The sequence below is a fragment of the Sturnus vulgaris genome, chromosome 5 (genome assembly GCF_052056855.1).
Source record: "Sturnus vulgaris isolate bStuVul1 chromosome 5, bStuVul1.hap1, whole genome shotgun sequence".
NCBI lineage: Eukaryota > Metazoa > Chordata > Aves > Passeriformes > Sturnidae > Sturnus > Sturnus vulgaris.
The window spans coordinates 73432648-73446679 of NC_142247.1; the positions used below are offsets into that span (position 1 = coordinate 73432648).

At 55.1% G+C, this 14032-nt stretch overlaps 1 protein-coding gene across 1 annotated transcript in view; it reads left to right on the forward strand.

Annotated features, from left to right (window-relative positions):
- The window catches only part of TASOR2 (transcription activation suppressor family member 2), a 35369-nt gene extending 22980 nt beyond the window's left edge, over window positions 1-12389 (forward strand). The window contains exons 17-25 of the mRNA XM_088166123.1: window positions 349-643; window positions 727-979; window positions 2902-3943; window positions 4759-8805; window positions 9311-9436; window positions 9833-9986; window positions 10217-10322; window positions 11772-11953; window positions 12265-12389. Coding sequence (XP_088022249.1) covers window positions 349-643; window positions 727-979; window positions 2902-3943; window positions 4759-8805; window positions 9311-9436; window positions 9833-9986; window positions 10217-10322; window positions 11772-11953; window positions 12265-12389 — 6330 coding nt within the window. The remainder of the gene's footprint in view (window positions 1-348; window positions 644-726; window positions 980-2901; window positions 3944-4758; window positions 8806-9310; window positions 9437-9832; window positions 9987-10216; window positions 10323-11771; window positions 11954-12264) is intronic.
- The last annotated feature ends 1643 nt before the right edge of the window (window positions 12390-14032 follow it).

Genomic DNA, 14032 nt, shown 5'->3' on the forward strand with positions numbered 1-14032 from the left:
ATCCTATAGGAAACCCCATAGCGACCCCTATAGGGAATCCCATAGGGAATCCTATAGGAACTCCCATAGGGAATCCTATAGGAATCTCCATAGCAACCCCTATAGGAACCCCAGGAAACCCCATAGGGAATCCCATAGGGAATCCTATAGGAACCCCCATAGCAACCCCAGGAAACCCCATAGGAACCCCAGGATCCCCTGTAGGAACCCCAGGAACCCCCATAGGGAATCCCATAGGAGCCCCTGTAGGAAACCCCATAGGAACCCCAGGAGCCCCCATAGGAGCCCCCATAGGAACCCCAGGAGCCCCCATAGGAGCCCCCATAGGAACCCCAGGAGCCCCCATAGGGGGGAGGGGACAGCTGTGAGCCCCATGCCCTGAACCTGCTGGCTGACCTTGCCCTCAGCTCAGCCTTTATTCCCAAAAATCCCGGCACTACCCCAGCAGAGCCCAGGGATCCCGTGGGCAACCCAACCCCAAATCCGACCACAAATACCACAGGCAGGGCAGGAGACCCCCCTGGGGCCGGGCCCCGCTGCCCCCTGCCCCGCCCCACACCCCAAACTCCCCTCCTGACCCCCAGGAGACCCCCGGCAATTCCCTACATCCCATCCCTGCCCCGTGCCAGCCGCTCCCAGACGTGACCCCCCAATGCCCCATCTCGGCCGAGCACTCCTACGCCTGCCCCCTTCCCCACGACCCCAAACACCCCCCGGGCCCCAAAGGGACCCCCCCAGTGCAGGAACGTCCCTTGGTGGGGAAGGTGCTGCCCTTCCGTCACCAGAGCTGCGCCCCCGCCTGCAGCAGCAGCAGCAGCTCTGCCAGGAAAAAAGAGGAATTCTCCAGGAGCCACAGCGTCTCCATCTGGGGGGACTCCATCAGGGTCACCTGCAGGTGGAAGGGCAAATACCTCTTCCACCTGGACAGCAGGTACACCAATAATTCCCTGGAGAAAGCCGTGGTCAGGGCTTTGCATGGGTAAGTTGGGATTTTTGGGGTTTGTTTTTTTTTTTTTTGGGGGGGGGGTTTGGTTTTTTGTGTTATTGGGTTTGTTGTCGGTGTTGGAGGGGTGGAGTTGGGGGTGGTTCGGCTTTGTGGGCTGGATGTGGAAATAGGGCTGAAAAAAATCAGCACCAAAAAATTATTATCCCAAAAAAATCCTCATCCCCAAAAAATTATCGTCCTAAAAATCCTCATCCCCAAAAAATTATCATCCTAAAAATCATTATCCCCAAAAAATCCTCATCCCCAAAAAATTATCGTCCTAAAAATCATTATCCCCAAAATATCCTTATCCCCAAAAAATTATCATCCAAAAAAATTATCATCCAAAAAATCATTATCCCCAAAAAATCGTCATCCCAAAAAATTATCATCCTAAAAATCATTATCCCCAAAAAATCCTCATCCCCAAAAAATCCTCATCCCCAAAAAATTATCATCCTAAAAATCATTATCCCCAAAAAATCCTCATCCCCAAAAAATTATCATCCTAAAAATCATTATCCCCAAAAAATCCTCATCCCCAAAAAATTATCATCCCAAAAAATCATTATCCCCAAAAAATTATCGTCCTAAAAATCATTATCCCCAAAAAATCCTCATCCCCAAAAAATTATCATCCCAAAAAATCATTATCCCCAAAAAATTATCATCCCAAAAATCATTATCCCCAAAAAATTATCATCCCTAAAAAATCATTATCCCCGAAAAATCATCCCCAAAAATTATCATCCAAAAAATCATTATCCCCAAAAAATCGTCATCCCAAAAAAATTATCATCCTAAAAATCATCATCCCCAAAAAATCCTCCTCAAAAAATTCATCTCCAAAAAATCATCATCTCCAAAATCATTATCCCCAAAAATCATTATCCCCAAAAAATCATTATCCCCAAAAAATCATTATCCCCAAAAAATCATTATCCCCAAAAAATTACCATCCCTAAAAAATCATCCCCAAAAATTATCATCCCAAAAATCATCATCCTCAAAAAATCATCCCCAAAAAATTATCATCCCCAAAAAATCATCGTCCCCAAAAAAATCCTCATCCCAAAAAATCCTCATCCCCAAAATTCTCCCCCAAATCCTGGGATGATCCCGGGGTGTGGGCAGTGGGAAAAGGGGGAATTTTGTCCCTCTCAGGTGAGACCTCACCTGCAGAGCTGCCCCAGCCCTGGGGATAAAAATGGAGCAAATCCAGAGGAATTCATGGAGCTGCTCCAGGAGCCGGCCTGGGAGAGCTGGGAATGCTCATATGGAGAGGAGAAAATTCCAGGGAGAGCTTCCAGAACATTCCAGGGAATAAAGAGACTCCAGGAGAGCTGGAGAGGGACTGGGGACAAGGGACAGAGGGACAGGACACAGGGAATTCCCAGGGGTGAATTCCAGGGATGAATTCCAGGGATGAATTCACTCTAGCTGAATTCCCTGTGATGAATTCCAGGGGTGAATTCCAGGGATGAATTTGATTTCCCTGTGATGAATCCAGGGGTGAATTTGAATTCCAGGGATGAATTCGAGTTCCCTGTGATGAATTCCAGGGGTGAATTTGAATTCCAGGGATGAATTTGAATTCCAGGGGTGAATTCGAGTTCCCTGTGATGAATTCCAGGGTGAATTCAGGGATGAATTTGAGTTCCCTGTGATGAATTCCAGGGTGAATTCAGGGATGAATTTGAGTTCCCTGTGATGAATTCCAGGGTGAATTCAGGGATGAATTCGAGTTCCCTGTGATGAATTCCAGGGATGAATTTCAATTCCAGGGGTGAATTCGAGTTCCCTGTGATGAATTCCAGGGGTGAATTTCAATTCCAGGGGTGAATTCGAGTTCCCTGTGATGAATTCCGGGGTGAATTCCCTGCAGTCATTCCCTTCTCTCTGTGCTCCATTCCCAGCCCCTGGGATCCCGATCTCCCCGATGACGTGGAGGGGATGAAGCTGATCCTGCACATGTGGGTGGCTCTGTTCTACAGGAAGCCCAGCAAGCTCCTGAGCAGCTCCAGGAAAGTCGTGGAGCACATCAATCCCAAAAAATTCGTCTCCATCAACAGCTCCAGTGCCTTCCTGGAGCTCAGTGACGACAGCCAGGATTGCTTTGGCTTCGAGACGAGTCCTGCAGACTCTGGCTCAGATCCTGAGCAGACTCCCAGCCCCTCTCTGGATCCCAATTCCTTGGATCCCAGCCCCTCTCTGGATCCCAGCCCCTCCCTGGATCCCAGCCCCTCCCTGGGTCCCAATTCCTTGGATCCCAGCCCCTCCCTGGATCCCAATTCCTTGAATCCCAACTCCTCTCTGGATCCCAATTCCTTGGATCCCAACTCCTCTCTGGATCCCAGCCCTTCCCTGGATCCCAATTCTTTGGATCCCAGCCCCTCCCTGGATCCCAATTCTTTGGATCCCAGCCCCTCTCTGGATCCCAGCCCTTCCCTGGATCCCAATTCTCTGGATCCCAGCCCTTCCCTGGATCCCAATTCCTTGGATCCCAGCCCCTCTCTGGATCCCAGCCCCTCTCTGGGTCCCAGTTCCTTGGATCCCAGCCCCTCTCTGGATCCCAGCCCCTCTCTGGATCCCAGCCCCTCTCTGGGTCCCAATTCCCTGGATCCCAGCCCCTCTCTGGGTCCCAGTTCCCTGGATCCCAGCCCCTCTCTGGGTCCCAGTTCCCTGGATCCCAGCCCCTCTCTGGGTCCCAGTTCCCTGGATCCCAGCCCCCTTTCCCAGCCGCAGATCGCTGTGGGTTCCCGGACGGGCACGGACGGAGCTGTGGCCAGCTCGGTCTCCTCCTCCTCCTCGGTGTTCTCCTCCTCGGGGGAGCTGCCCCATGAGGAGGAGGAGGAGGAGGAGGAGCCTTCCTCCCCCAGCTGTCGGCAGGGTTCCAGGGACGCTGGGGCCGAGGCGGGCAGGGAGCAGGAGGCTCCCCAGGATCACCCGCACCCCGAGGTGAGTCCGGCCCGGGGCTGCGGGCAACATTCCCTCTAACAATGCAGGATTGGCATCCTAACAATGCAGGATTTGCCTCCTAAAAGAGCAGGACTTTCCTCCTAAAAGTGCAGGATTTTCCACAAAAAAATGCAGGATTTTCCTCCTAAAAGTGCAGTATTTTCATCTTAAAAGTGCAGGATTTTCCTGTTAAAAAACCCAGAATCTTCCTGTTACAGGAACAGGATTTTCTTGTTAAAAAACCAGGATTTTCCTTTAAAAGAGCAGGATTTTCCTCCTAAAAATGCAGGATTTTCCTGTTAAAAAAACAGAATCTTCCTGTTACAGGAACAGGATTTTCTTGTTTAAAAAAACAGGATTTTTCTTTAAAAGAGCAGGATTTTCCTGTTGAAAAAACAAGACTTTCCCCTTGGAGGAGCAGGATTTTCCTGATTAAAAAAACAGGATTTTCCCCTTGGAAAAACAGGATTTTCCTCTTAAAGGAGCAGGATTTTCCTCTTTAAAGTGCAGGATTTTCCTGTTAAAGAGGGAAATGCTCTTCTTTTAACAGGAAAATCCTGCACTTTAAAGAGGGAAATCCTGTTCTTTTAAAGTGCAGGATTTTTCTCTTGAAAGATCTGGATTTTCCTCCTTAAAGTGCAAGATTTTCCTGTTAAAAAAATCGAATTTTCCTGTTAAAAGAGCAGGATTTTCCAGAGGAATGGAGCAGATGTGCTTGTGGGGTATCCAGGGAAGCAGGGATGCTCCAAGGGGGAAGAATCCCAAATTCAAATAATTAAAGTGTCGAGCTCAGCACCTTTTCCTGATTTAAATTCCAAATTTTTGTGCCCTCAACTGAGGAATCAGGGCAGCTCCCAGCACCCCAGAGCAGAATTCCAAATCCAGCACAGCCATTCCCAGGTGGATTTGGAAAGCTGGGATTTGTTGGCTGGGAAGTTTTTTCCCCCACACAGGTGCCAGTGCATTTATTTACATCATTCCCTCCGGTGAAATCCATGAAAATTCCATTCTGGATAAAGCTTAAAATCCATTTTTTACATTTTCTCCAGCCTGCACATGGAGATTCATGGGGTCACCATAAAACCTGGGGGGATCTGCTGAGATATTTCCAAACTCGAATTAAAAGAAATTCCTTTAAAACTTGGAACAAAGCTTCCTCAGGGCTGGAATTGTGTTGCACGAATGAAAATATATTCCAGTGTTTTTTGTTGTTTTTTTTTTCTGTGAGGATTAACTTGTGGATTGTGTTCCAGGAGGAGCTGCTGCATTCCACCATCACCCCCAGCAAATCCCGGGATGCTCCAGGCTTGGAAAACTCTGGCAACCAAATCCTCAATTCCAGCAGAGCTCCGTGGACACGCCAGGAAAAAGGGGAGCAGCAGGAAAAGCAGGAGGAGCAGCAGGAAAAACAGCAGGAGGAGCGGGAAAAGCAGCAGGAGCAGCAGGAAAAGCAGCAGGAGCAGCAGGAAAAGCAGGAGGAGGAGCAGGAAAAGCAGGAGGAGGAGCAGGAAAAACAGGAGGAGGAGCAGGAAAAGCAGCAGGAGGAGCAGCAGGAGCAGGAGCCGAGCTCAGGGAGTGGCCCTGGCCCTCCTGAGGATGAGGAGGGGATGGGAGGCTCCGGGCATTCCCTGGGTGCCGATCCCTGCGATCCCACGGGCTCGGAAGCGAATCCTGGAGGAGCCACTGAGGAAAGGGAGCGAGGCCAGGAGCCCCCTGAGCGCTCCGGAAAAGAGGAGAGGGAGAAGGAGGAGGAGAAGGAGGAGCTGGAGGATGAAATGCCCTTCCTGGGCCCTGTGGATTTGGTGCTGTCCGAGAGCAGCGATGCCGAGATGGAATCTGAGCACAATCCGGGCAGTTCGGTGACTCCAGAGGAGCCGGCTGCTCCTGAACACGAGCCCGTGCCCAGCCCCACCTCGCTGGCATCGCCGTGTCCCCACAGATCGTCCCCAGCTGTGTCCCACGGGGCTGGGCCTGACCCTGGGGACACCTCACCCAACCAGGACGGGCTCCCAAATCCCCGGGATGCTCCGGCCACGCCGGATCCAGAGACCAGCAGGGCCGGAGTGGCCGGACCAGCCGAGCTGGGGACACCCCACAGGGACAGTGTGGGGCTGCTGTGCCCCCCTGAGCCCAGCCCTGTGCCCAGGGCTCAGCCTGGCAGCGTTCCAGACAGCCCAGCACACCCCGGGAAACTCCGGGAGCCTGCCGGGAGCACGGAGAGTCCCCGCGGGCAGGGAGAGACCCTGAGCCGGTCCCCACACCCCAGCTCGCCGTGCCTGGGCCCTCCCCATGGATCCCTGCATCCCGGGGCTGCTCCGGAGGATCGGCACAAGGACAGAGGCCGGGCCGAGGCTGATCCCGAGGAGTCAGAGCCAGGGGGGCACGGGGCTGTGGTGGAAGAGCAGCAGGGGAGCCCCCATGCCCAGTGCAGGGAGGAGCTGGGTGATGCCATGGGGACACGGGATGGCCGGGACTCGCCCTTGCCCTGCACGGACACGGGAGGTGACTGCAGGGCTGAGCACAGGGAGGATGAGGCAGAGAATTCCCCTGGGAATGACACAGAGATCCCTGTCTGTCACCTCTTGGAGTCAGAGCTCCCCTCCTCCAGCAGGGAGGAGATCTCAGCCATCGAGGAGCTGCCCAGGCAGCACCAGAACATCCCAAACACCACCAGAGACTCAGCTCAGAACATCCCCAGGGACTCAGCTCAGAACATCCCAAAAATCCCCATGGACTCAGCTCAGATCATCCCAAACATCCCCAGGGACTCAGCTCAGAACATCCCAAACATCTTCAGAGACTCAGACTCAGCTCAGAACATCCCAAACACCACCATGGACTCAGCTCAGAACACCCCCATGGACTCAGGCTCAGCTCAGAACAGCTCCATGGACTCCGACTCAGCCCAGACCACCCCCATGGGCTCGGTCTCAGCCCAGACCACCCCAGGCAGCCCCGGAGCTCGTGCCCGAGCCTGTCCCGCGGTTGTGGCCGTGCGGGACTCGGTGCTGTGCCGCCTCTGGAAGCCGGGCCGGGCCGGGGGAGCTGCCCAGCTCAGCGTGGCTGCCTGGAGCCTGGATGGCTCCTTCCATCCCAGCTTCTCCCAGGAGCTGATCCAGCCCCCAGCTCCCTGCTCCCCCCGGGATGTGTCAGTGCCAGCAGAGCCGGGATCTGCTCCTCCTTCCCCGGGTGATCCATGGGGTGAGCCGGGGGCTGCAGAGCCGGGGTCACCCCTCTCTGAGGGGCTCCCTGAGATGCTGCCTCCCACTCTGGACAATTCCCAGTGCTCTGGGAGCCGTGGAAGCCCCAGGAGCTATGTCAGCCCCAGGAATTTTGGCAGCCCCAGGAGTTTTGGCAGTCCCAGGAGCCATGGAAGCCCCAGGAGTTTTGGCCGTCCCAGGAGCCATGGAAGCCCCAGGAGTTTTGGCAGCCCCAGGAATTGTGGAAGTCCCAGGAGCTGTGGCAGCCCCAGGAGTTTTGGAAGCCCAAGGAGCTGTGGCAGCCCCAGGAGTTTCGGAAGCCCCAGGAGCCATGGAAGCCCAAGGAGCTGTGGCAGCCCCAGGAGTTTTGGCAGCCCCAGGAGTTTTGGGAGCCCAAGGAGCTGTGGCAGCCCCAGGAGCCCGGCTGGGGATGCCGGGGGAAGCCCTGCAGAGGAGCCCTTTCCCCCTGAGGATCTGGAAGCTGGCAGCATTCCCAGCCCTGCCCCTTTCCCAGGCCCGGAATGTCCCCTGTGTGAGCCCTGGGATGTGTGTGAGCACAACCCCGAGGAATCCCCGGCATTCCCTGATCCCGACTGTGCCGAGGTGGGAGAGGGAGAAATTCCCGCTCCTCCCATTCCAGCATCACCGTGGGATGAGCACGGGGATCCCTCCGGAGAAGCCCTGGAGCTCAGTGATGCCGAGGGTGTCTCACACGTGCTCCCAGCAGAGGACACACATGAGGGCTTGGCCTTTGAAGATCCCTTGGAGAATTCCTTTGGTGACTCCGAGCAGGAATATTTTGAGGGCAATTCTCGCTCCTCGTTTCCAAGCAGGAGCTGCTGCATCGTGAGATCCGTGGACGCTGCCGGAGCAAGGACTAAGCGGGACAGCTCGTCCAGGAGCTCCCTGCACTCCCAGGACTGGGACTGCCACATGCCCAGGGATTCCAGGAGCTTTGTGGTCACCAGGCAGTGCCAGGAGAGGATGGAGAATTTCCCCTTTCCCAAAAGGCGCGGCCACCGTGCCCAGGAACGTCACCTGGGGCGGTCCCTGCTGGGGAGCTGGCGGGGCTTGGAGGAGATGACGCAGAGCACGTTGGACATGGAGTGTCTGCGCTTCCATCACAAGCTGAAGGAAATCCTGAGGAGCGGCAAACCCTCCTTTTCTACCTCCAAGAGCATCTTCCCCACCGCCCCCGTCCCGCTGTCCCCACGCAGCAGGAGCCCCTTGCAGGTGACAATTCCGCCCTCGGACACGTGGCCGGGGGAGCTGCAGCGGCCCAGGGAGTTTTGGGCCAGCAGGAGGAGCAGGTCCCGGGCCCGGAGCCGCGATCCCAGAGCTGCCCTTCACCTTGGGAAGCTGCGCTGGGAGCACACAGCGCCCGAGCCGCGCGGGGACATCAGCGGCATCCTGGACGAGTATTCCCAGTTCCACAGGGTGCTCCTGGCCACGCCTGAGGCCACCAGGGACCCCCCAGCGCTGGGAGAGGCCGGCAAAGGCCGGGCTGGGATGGGCCAGCCCAGCAGGGTGGGGCCAGCAGCGATGGTGGCCGAGCTGTGCGGGGCCCTGCGCTCCCAACTGCGCCGCGTGGCTGCCAGGACACGGCCCGGAATGTTCTACCTGCTGGAGACCGCCAAGGAGCCCTTCTTCGACACCGTGAAGGTAGGAGCTGCTCCTGGGCACAGCTGGGGGTGGCAGGGACGGGGAAACTCGGGCAGCCTGGCAGGGATGGTCCCATAAGCCAGGAGCCACCCCATGGAATCACTGAGGTTGGGATCGAGTCGCTGGAGATTGATGGAATGGTTCGGGTGGGAAGGGACCTTAAGGATCATCCCATTCCCACCTCATGGACACCTCTCACTGTCCCAGGCTGCTCTGCCTGGCCTTGGACACTATCAGGGATCAGCTTCCCTGGGAATTCCATCCCAGCCCCTCCCCACCCTCCCAGCCAGCAATTCCTTCCCAATCTAAAAGGGAAAAGTAGATTTAAATGGAATTCCTGTCCCATCTAAAACCACTCTGCTTGAGTTTGAAGCCCAACCACCCCCAGCTCTGCCAAGGCCACATGCACAGGGCTCGGGAATCCCTGCAGGGATGGGGATCCCCATTGCCCTGGGCAGCTTTCCCCTTATTCCCAGGAAATCCCCCCATCCCTGCTGTGTTGCAGGCCCTGCTGAAGGCAGAGGGGTTTGTGAGGACGGAGCCCCCGAATTTCTGCGGAGCCAAAGGCGAGGACAGCGAGCGGCTGCTGGTGATCGTCAGGAACCAGGACATCTCCTCCCACATCCACACTGTGAGCCTTCATCCCTGCTCCTCCTCCCCCTCCTCCTCCTCCTCCCCTCAGCACTGGGCTGCAGCCCACGAGCCTTCCAGAAAAGCCTGGAGAATGCAGCTCAAATCGGGCAGTGAGGTTGGGCTTCCCTGACAGATTCCAGGGAATGTTTCATCCCTCTGCTCAGCCTTGGGGTTGGGATGGGGACAGGAATGTTGGGATGGGCTCCCTGGGTCTGGTTCCTAACCCCTGTTCCTGGGTCTGGGAACTTTTCCTAACCCCTGTTCCTGGGTCTGGGAGCTGTTCCTGGATTTGGGAGCTGTTCCTGGATTTGGGAGCTGTTCCTGGATTTGGGAGCTGTTCCTGGATTTAGGAGCTGTTCCTAACCTCTGTTCCCAACCCCTGTTCCTGGAGCAGGTGCCCTGCCTGCTGCAGCTGAAGCTCTGTCCCAGTGTGGTGTTTGCTGGTGTGGATGATCCCCAGGATGTGACAAGTGACACATTCCAGGAGCTCTTCCAGGCTGGAGGCTTCGTGGTGTCTGATGAGGAGCTGCTGGAGAGGGTGACCCTGGGTGAGTCTCTGACACATTCCCAAATCTTTCCCTTGGCTCTGTTTCCAGTGGGGAATTCTTGCCCTCTGTCCCCTTCCCATTAATCCTGAGCTCTTCTGTCCCCTCCAGGTCCCTTTCCCATTAATCCCTGGCTCTTTCTGTCCCTCCATGTCCCCCTTTCCTATTTTTCCTGAGCTCTTGTGTCCCTCCAGGTCCCCTCCCCATGAACCCGTGTCCCTTTGTCCCCTCAGGCCAGCTGCAGGACGTGGTGAAGGTTCTGGAGCAGCTCAACAGGAATGGGAGGTGGAAGTGGCTCCTGCACCACAGGGAGAGCAAAAAGCTCAGAGGAGACCTCAGGTGAGGGGTCCTGCCTGGGAATTGGGGATTTTTGGGGTGGAGCAGCAGGACTTGGGGCCTGGAATGTTGTCCTGGATGTGATCCTGGATGAGGCAGAGCTCTGGCAGCTCTCCTTGCTCCCTGCTGGGCTTCCAGAAGGTTCTCCTTGGCACGGGGGGTGCTGCAGGCTCCTGCAGAGGCACAGATTTCCCTCGAGGAGCTGCACATTCCCAAAAATCCCAAAACCAAATTTCCCTGCCTGCCCAGCAGCTCATCCCAGCTCCTGGATGAGCTCGGGGCTCCTTCCTGGAGCTCTGCCCCCTCTGGGATTTGGGGAGGGGATTTTGAGCTGGGGATGCAGAGAGGGAATGACTCAAATTCCCACCAGGAATGGTTGAAGGTGGAGCTGCTCTGGCCTGGGCTCATCCATGGCTCTCCCTGAAGTGAGAAATTCCTGGGCTGGGATGAAGTTTAACAGGGAAAGGAAAAACTGGGAAAGCCAAGGAATCCATGCCCAGGAAAGCCTCTGCCAACATCCCCTCGTCCTTGGCTGTGACTCCAGGCTCTGGAATGTTCCCTGGCACTGTGGCCGTGCCCTGGGCCCCCCAGACCCTGCTGGGGTGAGGGAGGAGCAGCCTTGGCTTCTCCAAACCCTGCTCCAGCAACAACAAAACTCCCCTGGCTTTGCACAGCTCCCAGCACAAATCCCAGAAACAGCCCCTGAGGTGAAAAGGAACCAATAATGAACCAAAACCAGCACAGGCAGTCCTGGAGCAAATTCCTGCAGGGAATTTGTCACTTTTGATCCATACAGAGCAACAAAAGTCACCTGTGGGGCTGGAAAAAACACCTGGAAGGGCAGATCCCATCCTGCCTGCTCATTCCCTGGACAGGGAATGTTGAGGCTTATTTTTATTTTCTAGAGTTGGGATTAAATGCTCAAGACTTGTTCAGACTCAGATGTTTATTAATTGTTACCTATATTACAGTCTCACAAAGTGTGAGTTCTGCAGCACTTCAAGCTAACAAACTAAAAATGGAGCTTTCATTTTCCTCTCTACAGAGCATTTTAAGGGTAAATTGTCCAATTAAGAAAAGCCACCTAAATTATTTTTACTTTTTACCCAATAACCAACCACCTGTGGTCCACAATGTGGATTTTTCTGTCCAATCACAAAATCCCACCTAGACCATGAAGAAGGTGAAAAACATCCACCCTAAAACCTCCATCTTGCTATATAGATATTATTATATTCTAAAACCTTAAATTCTAAGTTTTCCACCCTATGATATCACACACTTCTATTCAAACTACACACCCGTGGTGCCAGTTCTGCCGTTTAATTTTGGAAGCTTTCTCCCTGGCCTCAGTGTTCTCCTGGGGGTCAGCACAGAAAGTCTCCGGGTCTCAGTGGCCACAGTTGGAGCAGGGCCCCTGGGCTGAGCCGTGCCCTGTGCCTGTGCCAGCAGGGCCGATGCCGATGCCCAGAGGAAGCGGCTGCTGCTCCGCTGGTGCCAGGGGGAGGAGCTGCTGGAGCTGCTGCCCTTCCACGGCTGCGACTCCGGCCCGGCTCCCGAATGGCGGCGGGTGCAGTGCCTGCAGGAGCTGCACGTGCAGCACATCCACGCCAGGTTCGCCGTGTTTCTCACAGGTGAGGGCATCCCAAACCCTTCCCGCTCTGGAATGGCCCTGGGAAGGGGTGGGGGAGGGATGAACAATCCCTGTTTTCCTGCTGTTGCCGCGGGAATCGCTTCTTGGAGGTGTGAGCGGTGAAGGCAAATGGGATTTTGGAGGTTGATGGATTCCAGCGGGTTTTGGAGCCTGTGGGTGGCTGAGGCTGTTGGCAAAGCAGCTGAGCAACCCCAGTGGGATTTGAGGATATTTCCCACATTTTATTTAGGGAAATATCCCGAATTTCAAAATTGGTTTGGATTTACGGAGCTGCTGCTCCTCCCCTTGCAGAGAATCCCGGCAGCAGCAGCAGCAGGGAAATCCTGGAAAGCAAAGGAATTCTCGTGGCTGACATCAACACCTTCCTGGGGACGGTGCAGAAAGTGGCTGCTCCCTTTAGAAGAAGTTACTGGTAAGGGGGAAAAGCTTGGGATTGATCCCAAAAAATCTCAGGTTTGTCTGTGGGATCCCAGCAGGGATCCTGCAGCAGAGCAGGGACCATCCCAAAGTGCTGGATCTGGGATCTGCCAGCGCTCAGGGCTGACTCCTGCAGCTGGATCAGGCAGAGCCACGTTTGGCACTGCTGGAAAATGGCAAAAACTCCAGGCCTGGCCCTGGGGAAGCCGTGCTGGGGGCTGGCACTGCCCGGGGGAGCTGGGCTCTCACCTGGGCCACATCTTTGTGTTGCAGGTGACAAAGCGAGGACGCGAGGACACAGCTCCTCCCCAGGCCCTGTGGCACCAGTTTGGGCATCCCAGTCCTGCTGGGAACATCCCCACACTCATCCCAGTGGATCCCCACACTCATCCCAGTGGATCCCAGCTGCTCCTGGGGGTGGGGGAAGGTCGGTTTAAGCTCTGTACAGAAATCTTATTTAAAGGTGGGAAATGCAAATCCTCGGGGGATTCATTCCCTGCCGTCCTGCCTCCCACGGGGAGGGTTCTTCTAACGGTACAGGTAAATTATTGCAGTGGCTCCAGGTCTTTGGTGGAGCTGCTGTTGGAACAGACAAATTAATTTCCTAAAATGGACTTGAAGGTTAGGAATGAGGATAAATAAACAACGTGGTTTTTGCTGTCCAGGCCCACACTACATTTCAGCTCATCCCTGCTGCTTCCTGGTACCAGATCCCTGCTGGGACATTCCAGCACGTGGAGTCCTTGTAAATACAGGAAGCTGGGATGCAGGAACAAATAAGCTCTTATTTATGGGAGGAAAAGCCCCATTCCCAACCCAGCTCCACAGGGCAGGGGCGTCCTTTGAGTTCTTTTTAAATCCCAGACTGCCAGGCCGTTGTGTACAGGATGACTTTGTAAAGAGTTTGATTAATAAAACCTCCAAAATAACGAATTTCACACAGCTCTGCTTTCTGGAGAGAAAGGAATCCTGCTCAGCATCCAGCATTTTCCAACAGGGAAAGGGAGGGCAGGGGATTTTCCAGCTGGGACAGAGGTTGGGAATCAGCAAGGAGTGAGCAATGGTTGGCTCCTGGCTGCTGGATCCCATCACAGGAAGGATGGAATAACCAGAGGGAGAACCAGGCTACAGCAGGTAGGGATAATGGGATCAGTTAAGGATTTATTTTCCACTTGCACTGGGTCTGGTTTGTGGGCACTGCATGGGGAGAACTCCCAGCAGCTGAGGGTGGGAAGTGCTCCTGGAAGTGGCACCTCGGGAGCAGGAGGAGGTCCCAGAATCCCTGTCCGGGCAGGGGAGGAGAGGCCCCAGGCAGGCTCAGCTTTGGGGATCAAAGCCCCGTTCTGTGAGGGAAGGCCCTGCCCCTGAGGCACCCTGGGGAGCTGCTCCAGGCTTCTCCTCAGCTCCCAGGGAATCGGGAAGGATCGCTCTGGGCTGGAACATCTCGTGTTCAGGAAATTCCAAAGCAGGAATTATTCCTTGCTGTGGCACTGGGGTGGCTGCAGGGAACAGGGACAGAAACACGGAACCAGGAAATGTTTTCCAGCAGGAAAGGCTCGGCCCCGGCAGGCAGAGATCCTGCAGGATGCCAGCCTGGAGCTGCTGCTCCACAAGTGAAGTGAATCAGACCAGAGGCCAGGAC